This window comes from Dermacentor andersoni, chromosome 5 (assembly GCF_023375885.2).
Source record: "Dermacentor andersoni chromosome 5, qqDerAnde1_hic_scaffold, whole genome shotgun sequence".
In the NCBI taxonomy this organism is placed as follows: Eukaryota; Metazoa; Arthropoda; class Arachnida; order Ixodida; family Ixodidae; genus Dermacentor; species Dermacentor andersoni.
The window spans coordinates 18,564,878-18,579,115 of NC_092818.1; the positions used below are offsets into that span (position 1 = coordinate 18,564,878).

At 46.2% G+C, this 14,238-nt stretch overlaps 1 protein-coding gene across 1 annotated transcript in view; it reads left to right on the plus strand.

The window, feature by feature from the left end:
• The first annotated feature begins 5,998 nt into the window (after nucleotides 1-5,998).
• Nucleotides 5,999-14,238, plus strand: part of cnc (NFE2 like bZIP transcription factor cap-n-collar) — a 194,035-nt gene continuing 185,795 nt past the window's right edge. Inside the window, exons 1-2 of the mRNA XM_050177397.3 lie at nucleotides 5,999-6,216; nucleotides 6,970-7,133. Coding sequence (XP_050033354.1) covers nucleotides 7,074-7,133 — 60 coding nt within the window. The 5' untranslated portion in view covers nucleotides 5,999-6,216; nucleotides 6,970-7,073. The remainder of the gene's footprint in view (nucleotides 6,217-6,969; nucleotides 7,134-14,238) is intronic.

Below are 14,238 nucleotides of genomic sequence, written 5' to 3' on the forward strand. Positions count from 1 at the left end.
CTCGTCCCTGTGTACAAGGCACGCGCATAGTCTCTGCACACGGCACACTACGCCTTCGGATCATACCGAAGCGCCACTTGGCGTCGTAGCAGACGACGGATTCGGTTTCCGAACGATTGACATGTGCGTGACGGTATCATAATATGCGTGCGCGCCCCGACGTGATGGCGTCACCCAGGCGGCGACCAATCGCTGCTCGCAACCTCTCTGCTTTTTCACTCTCTCTATTTGATTCCAGCTTTGTAATCTATACGCAAGACTATCAAGAGCAACAAGAACTTCCATGCGTTTTCATCGCTTTCATTAGCGTGAGCGAATTATGGCCCTTTAATTGTATCTTGTAAGGATGTCCTTGCTATTACTTTTTGCACTTTGAAAGTATTGTAAAATTTATTTATTTATTTAGTCATTTACAGTACCCTCAGGGCCCAGAAGGGCGTTACAGAGGGGGTGGGCACAATAAGCAATAAAAATACAATGGATGGATGGATACAACTTTCTTGTACGTCCGGCAAGGTTTAACGCGACCCGGGCTCAGGTCTCCCACGGAGGAACGTCAAGGCCCTGCCTCAACGCCGCCTCACGGGCTTGCTGGACTGCCCACATCTGGATTCCGAGGTCTGAGCTGCGCAGAGCGGCGGCCCACCTCGACGACAGGGTCTCCGGAGTAACTGCCATCCCTCCTATAACTACATTGCACTCCCACAGCATGTGTTTGAGTGTTGCTGGTCCTTCCTGGCACAATTTGCACGTGTCGTCCTGATGCTTATCTGGGAAGATACGTTTGAGACGGAATGGATTAGGGAACGTGTTTGTCTGGAGTTGTCGCCAGGCGACGGCCTGCCTCCTGTTCAATTTGGGACTCGGCGGTGGGTATATCCTTCTGGCGTTCAAATATGCACTGGTGATGTCGTTGTATCTGGTGAGCCTGTCCCGTTCTGCTCTAGAAGCGTTCGCTATCGTGCGAGAGGCGTTGCCCTGTTCGGCGCGGCGGGTCATGTCTCGCGCCGTCCGGTGCGGCGTCTCGTTTAGGTTCGGGAGCGCGTCGCCTTCCGTGGTGACGTGCGCGGGGAACCATATGATCCTCGAGCTCGCGGTTTTGGATCTGCCCGCTTTGGCCAGAATGGACCGGGCTTCCTTGGAAATTCGACTTTTGGCATAATTCTTTACTGCCGTTTGCGAGTCACTTAGTACGACTTCGCATTCCTGTTCTGTGAGGGCCAGCGCAATCGCTACTTCCTCCGCTATTTCCGAGTGTTTGGTGTATACACTGCATGTGGTTCTGATTTTTTACTCTGCGTCTATGACTACGGCGGCGTATGTTTGGCCGTTCGCATATTCGGCTGCGTCGACAAAGCGCGCGTTTCTCTCCCTGCCGAATGAACGGAGCAGAGCCTCGGCTCTTGCCTTTCTTCTACCTCGATTGTAATCGGGGTACACGTTTCTTGGGATGTTTGCCACCGTAATGGTGTCTCTTATTTTGTTGGGGATTTGCATTTTCTGGCCGTGCTGGTTGTGGTACGTTATGCCGAGCGTGTTCATAATGTCTTCCCGTCATGGTGGTCGACAGGCGTTCGAGCTGCGAGAACGTTCAAACAATTATTAGTATTTAGAAGTGATAAACTCGAGATATAATCAGTTATTGCAATCTTTAAAGATGATGCCTCCTCGATGCAGGCGATGGAGGGGGGAAGGCGGTTCCACTAAGCACTGGTTTTTGGCAGAAATGAATTGGAGAAAACATTTGTGCGACAGAAAGGAATGAACACTTTAAACCGATGATTAAGACGCGACATGTATGAAGGTTCTGAAATGAATTCTTGTTTAAGTGAGTTATTTTGGTAAAGAATTTTGTTTTTAAAAGGCAGAGACGGGAAATCTTTCTTCGAAGCTGCAAATTAATAAGGCCAACGTTTGACTTCATTAAAGAAACGCTAGCTGTGCGGGAATAATTTGAAAGGATGAAACGTTTTGACCTGTTATGAACTGACTCAATGGTGTCTGCTAATGTTTTTTGACCAGGGTCCCAGATAGATGACGCATCCTCTAGCTTCGGTCTGATTAGTGTTTTGTAGAGCAGTAACTTCAGATGGGGTGGGGCTTTAGAAAAATTCATGCGAATGTAGCCTAGAGATCTGTTTGCATTGTTCACGATGTGTTCGATGTGCGCATGCCACGGAAGGTTACTGTTTAGCTGGATTCCAAGATATTTATAAGAAATCACATGCTCAAGATTGGTTTCATTGATAATACAGCCGAAAGGAGTTGGTGAGTTTGAGCGACGCGAGACAGACATAATTTTGCATTTAGTCGGATTTAAGAACATTAGCCATTGTGAGCACCACCTTGAAATGTTATCTAGATCTGACTGAAGTATAAAGTTATTATGCTGATTAGTTATTTCACGGTATAGCACGCAATCGTCGGCAAAAAGTTTAATAGAGCTAATAATTACGGCAGGTAAGTCGTTTATATAAATGAAGAATAGTAACGGTCCCAAGACGGAGCCTTGAGGAACACTTGGCTTTACGGCGCAGTGTGGGGATGCAGAACCGTTAGCTGTTACAACCGGGTAGGGTTGTTTAGAAAACATTCTATCCGTTTCAGAATATTAGGGTCAATATTAACAGTACTAAGCTTAAGAAGCAGTAAGTGATGAGATACCTTGTCAGACGCTTTCGCAAAACCTAGAAAGATGCAGTCAATGACTTGGCCTTTGTCTAAAGAGGAAGAAATGTTGTGTATAAACGATATTAGTTGTGTTTCTCAGGAGTAGCTTTTGCGAAACCCATGCTGAAATGAAGTGAAGAAAGAGTTGGATTTCAGAAATGAGACAAGATTGGAAAATATGAGGTGTTCATGGATTTTGCAAAGCACGCTGGTAAGTGAAATGGGTCTGTAATTGAAAGGAGAATGCGGGTTACCTGATTTCAACAGAGGGATCACCTTCCCCACCTTCCAGTTTGCGGGCAAAGTTGAGTACTCAATAGATTGGGTGAAAAGGTACATAAGAAATATAGAGGAGCAGACAGCAGCATTCCTCAAAAATTTCGAATTAATGTCGTCGGTACCACAGGAAAACGATAGTTTTAAATCTTGAATTAACTTCAAAATCCTCGCCAAATCGACAACAAGCGGATCCACGGGAACGAAATGTGTGGCACTGTATCAACACAGCAAACAGAAGATGTTTTTGCGAAAGTATAATTTAGGACATTGCAACATTCTGCATTGCTCATGGTGTTACCTTCCATATCTGTAAGAGATATGTTATTTTTCTTTTTTATTTGAACAATGCTCCAAAATTTTGATGGATTTGTAGAAAGAAGTGAGGGTAGATGGGTATTTAAAAAAAACGTCCTTCGCTTCTTTTGTCGTGGTACGATAAGCATGCAGTGCATTTGAATAATCATTCCAAAGAGTAGGTGTTCGACTGCGTTTTTCAAGACGGAAAAGGCGTTTTCTTTTGTTGGACAGTCTTTTGAATGTCGTGGAAAACCAAGGAGAGCGTTTCTTTCTGGAAAGTGCGCTGTGGCACATATCTTGCGACAAGTGACGTGGCTTTGTTTTTGAACAAGTTCCAATTTTCTTCCACCGTACGGCTGAAAAATTGTGGTATAAAGTCGTCAATGAATACTGCAAGTTCATAAATTGCAGTGTAATCACCGCTCGCATAATCTCTGTTAAATTTTGCATTGTTCTTCTCAGATCTAACGGGGCCTGTTACAAAAGAAATGTAAAAAAGATTACTTAGTCCAGGGAAACAAGTTAAATAATGTAGTAAGTTTGGTTCAAGGACAAGAATAAAGTCTAGAGTGTTAAATGAAGGAGTGCCAGCTCTAGTAGGCCTAGAAACAAGATGCGTAAGATTAAAATGTAGGCACAAGTTAAGGAAAGATTGGCTTTCGGTGGACGCACGGACAACGAAGGGGGATAGCGAAGTCCAGCGTATTGCAGGGAAACTAAAATCCCCTAAATGGAATAACGGCGAGTGAGGAAATGCTGAGACGAGAAAATTCAGAGTGTCATGCAGTCCAACGCAAAAAGTAGATGGTGCACTTGACGACCGATAACACGCACAAAGCAATGGGTTTTCATGGTTTACAACAATATGAACACAAACCAATTTTAAAGACGACGCAAGTGAAATACTATAAGACACTATATTGTCGGGGACGGCAAATAAAACACCACCACCTTATTTTAGGTCGCGGTCTTGACGGCGAACAACGTAATTCTTGTCGCAGTGGAACAGCTATTCGCTAAGAATTTTATCAGTCAAGCAAGTCTCCGTCAATACAACCACGTCAGCGGCACATGAATAAAAAATAGGTGCTGGAGCTATACGTTTATTAAATGCACTTCGCACATTCGACAATAAAAAAGAGAAATCGCGACAAGGTTGGCTGCGTTGCCGGTGCCTAATGTCTGTTAAGAAAAGTACGCGTCAGAATGGCGGTTATAGTAACAGTGGACGATAATTCAGCAGTGCAGGGAACATTGCCCAATTGAAGTTCACAGACACTGCCGTTATCAGGGGAGTAAATATAACATTTCTTGTTGATATATAGCTTGTTGTACTTCACAGTGAAAAATTGACCGCTTTGTTTGCCAAATTCCTACAGTTTAGTTCTGACAGCTCTAGTTGCCTTACAAAAATCTTCACTTACGGAAACTCCGCTTGTCTGTAACTTAATTTTAGAAGAATTAAAGATTCGTTTCCCTTAGCTTAGACGATAAAAATCTGACAATAACGGGTCTGGACTTGTTAGGGACAAAACGGCCAAGTCTGTGTGCCCTGGAAATGCGGTCATCGCTCTTATATATAGGTTCATGTTTAATGCTGAATTTAAAACCGAGCACATTTTCTCTTCTGACTGCGCCGAAGTTTCCGCAGCGCTACCTGCTACCCCATGAAATATTCAATTTTCGCGACGTGTACGGTCTTCAAATTCATTGAGCCGTTGGTTCAATACGGCTACATGTGGCACGAGGCTTTCACCCTGGTGCCCTTCAGACGACCGAGTGCATTGTTCAACTGCCGAGAGCCTGTTGTCGATACGGGCTATTTGTTGCCCCATTGAATATTGAGCCTCTTTGACTTCACTCAAGGCAGTCATCACTTATTCGTGTTTAGAATCAAATTTGTCGTGTAGCGATTTAACAAGCTGTAGCAACTCCTTGTTAAGCAGGCTAGGATCTTCTTTAGGGGGTCCAGGGGTTAGGTCTACGGTGCCGGACATAAATAACAACTTGGAAACAAGGACACATTCACATGTTAATTGGAACAATACTTGTGGGCCTGGAGGCACTAGCAGCCAAACATTCCTTGACGTTTTACAGAAAAGTTGAGCTGCTGCGCTCTCCTGCACCCAAAAACGAAAATGTGTTTGAAGCATGTTGGCGGCTGCAGTGCTTCCATTCCCACTGAAGAGGCGCCAGTTATTCTAGCTACTTTTAAGGCGTGCCAGCGTTGATGCGTTTGTCGATTTGGCAATATGAGCACAAATTCGAACGCCAACATAAAAGTGACTAAAGTGCCTTGCGTTATTAGATTGGCTTGCATTTGTAACTGAGACTTAATTTACGCTTGAAAGCGTACGTCTGGGTCTATATACCGTGTTTACGAACCGTCTACGCAGTGACTGCACGTCTCACTCCCATACAGCTGTATACCCGTAACAGGTGACCTGATCCGTCTTGTCCGCGTTTCAATTTATCCAATGGTACACTGCAATCAGTATTCGCTCGCGTTCACGCCGCGGGAGTCGATGGCGAACCACACGCGCCACCGCGATGATACAGAGGCGAGCGACATAGACTGAAGGGCAAGCCGCGCTGACGCCAGGCGACGACTATGCGATTTCACCGCTCTTCCGCGCCTCCAACTTTTGAGCCGTAATCACGCAGCCGTCGCCGATAAGCGGAGGAGAGGTCAGGGAGAGAGAGAGACCGCGCCACGATAGCGACGGGCCGGACGACGCTGGCTCCGACCTTCCACGCGTGTCCCGAGACGTCGGCGATCCCATCTTCCGTGAGCCAAGCCCCTTGTGCAGTGTTTTGAGCACCTGACCTCGTCAGTTCTAAGCGTCGTGTCACCGTGTGTCATGTGACTCTGCAAAGGCCACACTCGCACCCCGTCAAACTTTGACACACGTGTACGAGTTAGATCTAAAAGAAAGCGTCGGCTTCTCGGCTAGCCTAGACAACTGCCTGGTAAGCGTGCAGCTCATGCTTTTGTTTTTTACCTGTTTCCTCTTAATCTCTCGGAACAGCGTGTGCATGTTATTTCGACAAGTGCGAAACTACTGTCACATTACGTACGGTGCATCAGGCACCTGACGAGTGCAAGATAGCGCTCGGATATCGCAACTACCGGACAAAATATGCAATCCAGTACTGGAAAAGCACACAACTAATGATAGGCGCGCTTGTATACACTATCGATGACTACTCATATCATATCACGTCGAAATAATTTAATGTTTTATGCGTGTCGAAGGCTTTTGAGCAACGCCACAGAGGACTTTTGACCATTTCGAATGCTTTCATCACTCACTTAAATATTGGTACACAGACGTTTCCTTCGCTTTTTTAATTCAGTTCCTTAATGGAAACGTCAAGTGTTATCGCCAGCAAGCACTTATTTATTTAATTTATTTATTTATTTATTTATTTATTTATTTATTTATTTATTTATTTATTTATTTATTTGCAAGTTTTAATAACTGACACACTTGCTTTTTTTAGGCCTAGTATAATCACCCAAAGCTTGACAATATAACCTTCCTCATGGATATTTCTTCTATAGACTATCGGTTATATTTGTGATATTTAACAATAAATTCAACGCATTCAAGCGCACGATTGGTGCTATTCGTCGCGTCGTTGATACTGCAGACGTGTTTACTTTCATGCGTGCAAGTATGATATCTCTACACATAATTATTCGTTATCTCATTCTCTTAGGCAACACTTCGCCGTCTCTGATAAAAGGTCATCTAGCACCACACACGTTCCTCGCCAAGAACCAGAGACAAGCAACGCGACAAACCTTCTTCTTTCCGACCAACATGGCGTTGGTGAACCAACAATTTCACCACCCCACACTCAGACCACCGCCTCCATTGACGGTAGGTGAACATCTTGACTAGAGGTTCATGCCTGGGCGCAAATAAATTTTGCTTGCATTGCGGACTCAGGCATCGCGACCAACGTACGCACAGCATTCCATGCCATATGAAAATCTCTCAGTCGCATTTAATTTTTCTTGAATGTAGACAAAGTATGCAACAAAAGTCAAGTACCTGTGTGGTATAAGTATACGCATATACAGCGATCAAATACAATATACGATGACAAAATTACCGTTACGACAAAACAGCGCTAAAACAGGGCAAAACATCAAACACGCATGCAGCGCTCACTCAGCGCTGTGTCCGGAATTGTACCACGAAACTACAATTTGTAGCTGACAATACATTGTTTTGCGCTTGCTATTTCTCTATGGAAATTCGTATAGCGTTACAGATATAGGTCCCTAGATGGCATAAACGTCGAGAGGACCAGGGGCCAAATTCACTAAAATTTTCTTCATAAGTGATCTTTGCAATTAGGAAGCAGACTTCATTCACTATTATGTCCGGCATCAGGATTTGCTCGATTTTTCTCTGACGAACAATTCCAACGTAAGGGCCATTTATGAATTCAGTCCCAGAAGACTATGTGCAAGGTCTCTTGCAGATATTTCTAATCGCTTATTTGTAATACTCTCTTTTGTTGCATATGGACACTCCAGGTGAATTTTCGTCGTCGGCGTAATGGTGAGGTTCCATATAAAGTCCAAATGCGATAGGTCTCATCGCGCCCCGCGCTCCACATGCTGTGGATGCGAAGGAAAGCGCGCGAGGAGGAGATGAGAAAGGTGGTGGCTTGATGCGCGCTCATTTTGGAGATCACGTGACAGTGCGCAAGGTGGGAGAGAGGAGATGAGCCAGCAGCACCATGATCAGGCGCGTGCGAGAGCATGGGGGAGGGGCGGGAGGTGAGCGTGCGTCTCCTTTGCTGGCCCGGCCGTGGATGCGAATGGCTGTCCTTGCGGCTTCGCGCGTACACTGGCCGCGCCCTATCTTGGAGGTGATCTCCGTCTGGTGCAAAGATTCGGAGAGCCGAGATGGCTGACGGCAGCACATGCTCTTTTTTCGGGCGCCTTTGCCGGAGTTCGCGTGAACCGAGCGGCAAGCGTCGTTCGCTGAGGCCTGTTTGCAGTCTCAATCGCGCCCGCGTTGTGACAGCGAGTGTTCACGACCGTCGAGTGAGATCTGCTCATGGGTGCCTGTGCGCGTGTTACATAGTGCTTATTCATTCATTCATTTACTTATCAGAGTACACGCTGTAAGGGTTGGTGTCGCGCATGAAATAGATGGTAGCTGGCCCATGCCGTCGTCCAACTTCTCCGCGCTGAGGACGTTGTTGAAGGGGCAGACTTGTTCTCATCGACAACGAGGGATATGGGATTTATTTACAGTATCTATATGAGAACGTTACCGTTCATGAGTCTAGCATGACTGAAAGAGGAACGCACCCCCAGCCGCCACGCAACAGCTGCTTATAAACACTCTGTCCTCCCTAGATCCCTAGGTGAGGGAAATCGGCCGTTCAACCGTCGACCAATTCGGAGCGTCCAAAGTCATCATCGCCGACCCGCCTTTGAGGGGGAGGGTTTACACACTCACTTCCGCACAGGTTTTACTGACAACACCAAGGTGAGATGGTTTTCGCAGACAAGGGTCCTGCCCCGAGCAGGCGCTTCTTGATCCCACTGTTGACTCCGCATACAGTGGCCGCCGCGTCTGTCCATTGACTGACAACTTCTGAGAACCGTGATACGGCGCCACAAAACTTATTCCAGGAGTTCCCCCGCTCCAATCATACCGTGTCATATAAATATATATATATATATATATATATATATATATATATATATATATATATATATATAGCTTTCATTGATTACGAGAAAGCGTTTGATTCAGTCGAAACCTCAGCAGTCATGGAGGCATTGCGTAATCAGGGTGTAGACGAGCCGTATGTAAAAATACTGAAATATATCTATAGCGGCTCCACAGCCACCGTAGTGCTCCATAAAGAAAGCAACAAAATCCCAATAAATAAAGGCATCAGGCAGGGAGATACGATCTCTCCGATGCTCTTCACAGCGTGTTTACAGGAGGTATTTAGAGACCTGGATTGGGAAGAATTGGGGATAAAAGTTAGTGGAGAATACCTTAGTAACTTGCGATTCGCTGATAATATTGCCTTGCTTAGTAACTCAGGGGACCAACTGCAATGCATGCTCACTGACCTGGAGAGGCAAAGCCTAAGGGTGGGTCTAAAAATTAATCTGCAGAAAACTAAAGTAATGTTTAACAGTCTCGGAAGGGAACAGCAGTTTACAATAGGTAGTAAGGCACTGGAAGTGGTAAGGGAATGCATCAACTTAGGACAGGTAGTGACTGCGGATCCGGATCATGAGACTGAAATAATCAGAAGAATAAGAATGGGCTGGGGTGCGTTAGGCAGGCATTCTCAGATCATGAACAGCAGGTTCTCATTATCCCTCAAGAGAAAAGTTTATAACAGCTGTGTCTTACCAGTACTCACGTACGGGGCAGAAACCTGGAGGATTACGAAAAGGGTTCTACTTAAATTGAGGACGACGCAACGAGCTATGGAAAGAAGAATGATAGGTGTAACGTTAAGGGATAAGAAAAGAGCCGATTGGGTGAGGGTACAAACGCGAGTTAATGATATCTTAGTTGAAATCAAGAAAAAGAAATGGGCATGGGCAGGACACGTAATGAGGAGGAAAGATAACCGATGGTCATTAAGAGTTACGGAATGGATTTCAAGGGAAGGAAAGCGTAGCAGAGGGCGGCAGAAAGTTAGGTGGGCGGATGAGATTAAGAAGTTTGCAGGAACAACATGGCCACGATTAGTACATGACCGGGGTAGTTGGAGAAGTATGGGAGAGGCCTTTGCCCTGCAGTGGGCATAACCAGGCTGATGATGATGATGAATCATACCGTGAAGGCGACGGTGACTCCACAAACAATATTTGGTCCGCCAACTGCGTCTAGACATCCCGGTGTCGTTCGGTTGGGGACGTGGCGCTTTGTGGTCCTAACAAAGCGAGTCGCCGCAGCAGACATGGTGGCGCCGAGGGCCTGTTGACTCGGCGCATTGTTGTTTTTACAAAGTGAGTCATCGCAGCGGGCCAGGCAGGTTTCGTCGGTCGCTTCCCCTCTAGTTCGCCAGCCCCCGCAGGCCGTTCGTAACAACACAGCGCCCGTGTGGCATTACAGTGGGGGTGTGTATAGTCAGCAATAGTAACTAAGAAAAGCAGGTAAAGTAACACACTAAGGAGCGCAAACTTTGTGTTTACGTTTAAATTAAATGTAGCAATTAATTTACGCATGATTTCTCTAGAGACATTGTTTTCATATGTTCATATGGTTGCGACAAAGAAAAAAAAATTGGGAACCGCTCGGACCTCCTCGTGCTTCTCGCTCAGTCTTTACAATATGTTGTGTCTGTCAGGGACGTAAATCTGATCAGTAAATTTCATCAGTGAAAAAGACAAAGAATGGTTGTTCGGGATCTACTTAGATGGGACACAGTAATGTGCGGCTCTCTGTGGAAGTGTCGCCTGCGAAGCAAGAGAGACAGACAGAAGAGATTTAGGGATTCGCAATATTGCTTTGAGGTCTTCTTTCTGATGCCTTAGTACTAGTTGATTTGCACGTGATAAAGTAGCTGTATGTTGTATGTATACCACCCGCTCAACAAGAGCCAAGTAGTATCCGACGCCGTGCATGTGTGACGTATTTTCTGACCCGTACGTACCACCGCTGACCCTGCATTGCCGGAAGGAGGCGTAAGGATGAAAAGAGAGAAGGGATAGACAAATAAAACAACTTGCGCGTACATGTCAGGATGCGCAGCGAGTCTATAAATGGTCGGCAGCGACCTGTCGACTTGACGTACTTAGTAATCTTTACATTGCTTTCTGCGACTGGCATGCATGGTCCAATGATCTTCATTTTCGAAGACTTGATACCCATTGAAGGCATGCAAGTACTGGATGCAGGGCCTCCAATACTTGTAAGGTGCTTCGAGCTGATGCTGCCTGCAGTTTAGCAAAAAGAACGCGACGGGCGTCTATTAGTGAATAGAGTATGACAACGACCAGCCAGTCTTGCGCGCCCTGACGATTTCTCTGGAGGCGATGGTGAGTTCATTACTGTCGCTTTGTCTTGAAAGTCACAGAATAGATGGCGCCCTGTTACTGTATAGGCCAAGGATCAGTAGGCGCGCTCTCCGTAGCTTCCTTATCTTTGGCATTATTGTCCTTGGAGAGAGAGAGGTAGAATAAACATGTTTATTACACAAATTAAGCCTTGGAGAGGAGTCCTTATTCAAGAATGCCTTGAGCTCGGGCCGCGTCCTGGGTCCTTGCAATCAGCCGTTGCTGAACATCGGGTTCGGAGCTGGCCAAGGCTCTCTCCCAAAGTTCATTGGTTCGATAAGTGTTCGGAGGATGCAATGGCGCCTGTCTGCAACCCCCTACTATGTGCCTGGGGGACCTGGGTTCTGCGCGGAAGCGGCATTGCGCAGAGAATTGTGTAGAGGATATGAGGTTATTTCTGGTTGGGTGGGGGACTGTATTAACTTGTAGAGCACGGTAGGATCGCTCCTGCTCTCTATGTATCCTGTGTAGGGGTGCGTACGTCCTGCGGGTTAGCTTGTAACGTTGTGTGATGTCTTGGTACGAGACTAGAGCATGCATGCGATAGTTAGGATACCACGCCGTCGGCTCGGTAGGTCAGTTCTCGCGCCACGTGGAGTCAAGTCTGCTTAATCTGAGGGGCAGAGGACGTGGTGATGACGGGTTTGTATACGCATAATCGAAGCTGTGGATGCCTTTGATGAAACTCGGTGACAGGAACCCTGTCGGGGCCGTTTTCTTAACAATGTCGGCAGCTTCTCGGTGAGACGAGTGGTCCCTCACCGTCTGCTTCAATATGGCCAGTGCTTCCTGAATTAGGAGAAATTCCTTAATATGGTCGTCATGGTATCAGAGACAGGCCACTTCAGAACGGTGGCTATGGAACTGTGGGATCAGTGGAATCAGGCCATTGCGTTCGTGCATACATTCACGTGGCCACGCTTCGCGCATTTCCTGCATGGGAGTGGTCCTGGTATGAGGGGATGAACTATACGTCGCAAGGGGTCCTCCTTGGCGTGTGACGGAAGTGATTCACTGTTGCATACTATACCTTCGCACAGCGTGACTTGACAATGCAAGAAACGTGTGCGCTGGCTTACTAAGCATCGCCAAATCCACGTTGAAAATGGCCTCGTCGATGAGTGCGAGCACAACACCAGTGGTGACCTCCTTGCTAGGCAGAACGTGAAAGCGGACTTGCGTACATCCGAGGTCGGTGACTGGCGCAAGGTCTGTAATGCGGCCACAGCAGGCTCAACATGTATTGCCAGGATATTCTTGTGGTTTGTAAGAGTTGGGGTAGGGCATATCAAAATGCGGTAGCTGGCCCATGCCGTCGTCCACCACATCCAGGCAGAGGACGACGTTGAAGAGCAGTTTCTTATCGAAAACGAAGAGTACAGTGTTTATTTACATTATTTACATTAGGAGTACATAGCGTTACATATCAACAGTATAGCTTGACTGAATCGAAGCACACCAGTGGAGCCGAAAAAAACCGCTTAGATCTCTCCTGAGATCCCTAGGCCAGGGAACAGGAGTGCCCGAACAACAACAGGAGTGCCTGAAGTCGCCGATGACTCCACTTTCACGGCGAGAGCGCGCGTGATAACACAGGCACCTTTGTTCACTGAACACGATGTGAGAAGTACCCACAGGCACACGGTTCACTGCCCCAGAGACAGCAGTGAGCAAATCGTTAACAGGAGGTTTGAAACTTGTCTGTTTACGCATCTCGGCTCATTAATTTTGTTTCATGATGATGATGATGATTTATTGGCATCCCAATTGAAACGCGGCGATGACAAATAGTCACCTAGCCTACTCGTGTTAATCAGGTAGGCTATACATGCTTTTCTTTCTAGCATTTTTGTATACATCTCTTTAATCTACTTTCTATTCCTCAAAACTTCTCTATCAACCTCGTACCATTACCTATGCCTGTAATGGATCCGGTCGTATCAATCTATCCCCTGTTCTTTTTTTTCCACGAACACTCTAAGCGGTTCTTGCTTATCTCGACTGCTGACCGGTTAATACTTCCGCCTACTTTAAACCCAAGCACTTCTGTAATGTTTTCGTTACCTACGAGTGAGTCTCACTAGGTGAATCCCTTCGCATTCCATTAGAATGTGCTCAGTGGTCTCCGGATTTTTGCTGCCGCATACACACGCCTCGTCTTGTTCCGAATACTGGCTCCGGTATGTTTTTGCCCTTAGGCAACCAGCTCGAATCTCAAACAGTAAGGCACTTCTCTTCGTGTCATCGTACAGATTTTCCTTTCTAATTTCTTTTTTCTCATTCTTGTAAATACCCGCGGTCTTTGTTTCAATTTTTTGCATCCAATCCACTGTCTCTGTTTCTCTCACTTTCTTTCTGATGACTCCTGGTTGTCTATTTACACTTTCAATTACCCTGTTCTTGGTTGCCAACTTTCTTGACCTCTTCCTCCATTCTGTCCCCACGCTTTCCAAGGTGCAGATACTTGTGCACTTTAGCCACTCATTTATTTTGATCCATGTTCCTAAGTGTTCCTTCAAAACTAATTTTACTCTGTGCTTCTCTGACTTCAAACGAGGCCCAATCCATGTCACCCTACACTGCCTCATTTGTGGTTTTGCCGTGGGCTCCAAAAACCAACCGGCCTACCGATCTTTGGCTGTCTTCCAGCTCCGACAAGATGTCCGAGTTTAAGCACAGAATGGCATTGGCGAACGTTAGCGATGGCACCATTAGTCCTTTCTAGATTCTACGCACCACCTCATATTTATTGTGGTTCCAAAGTGCTCTATGTTTCATTATTGCTGCGTTGCGCGACCGTTTTATTTTCATATATAATCTTGGTGGGTGCTTGAGTAAGTATTCCTTTAGTTTATGTAAACGCCGACGTATGTATATTGCTTGACTATGGATATGACCTGCTGTTGAGTTGACACCACGTAATTACTCGT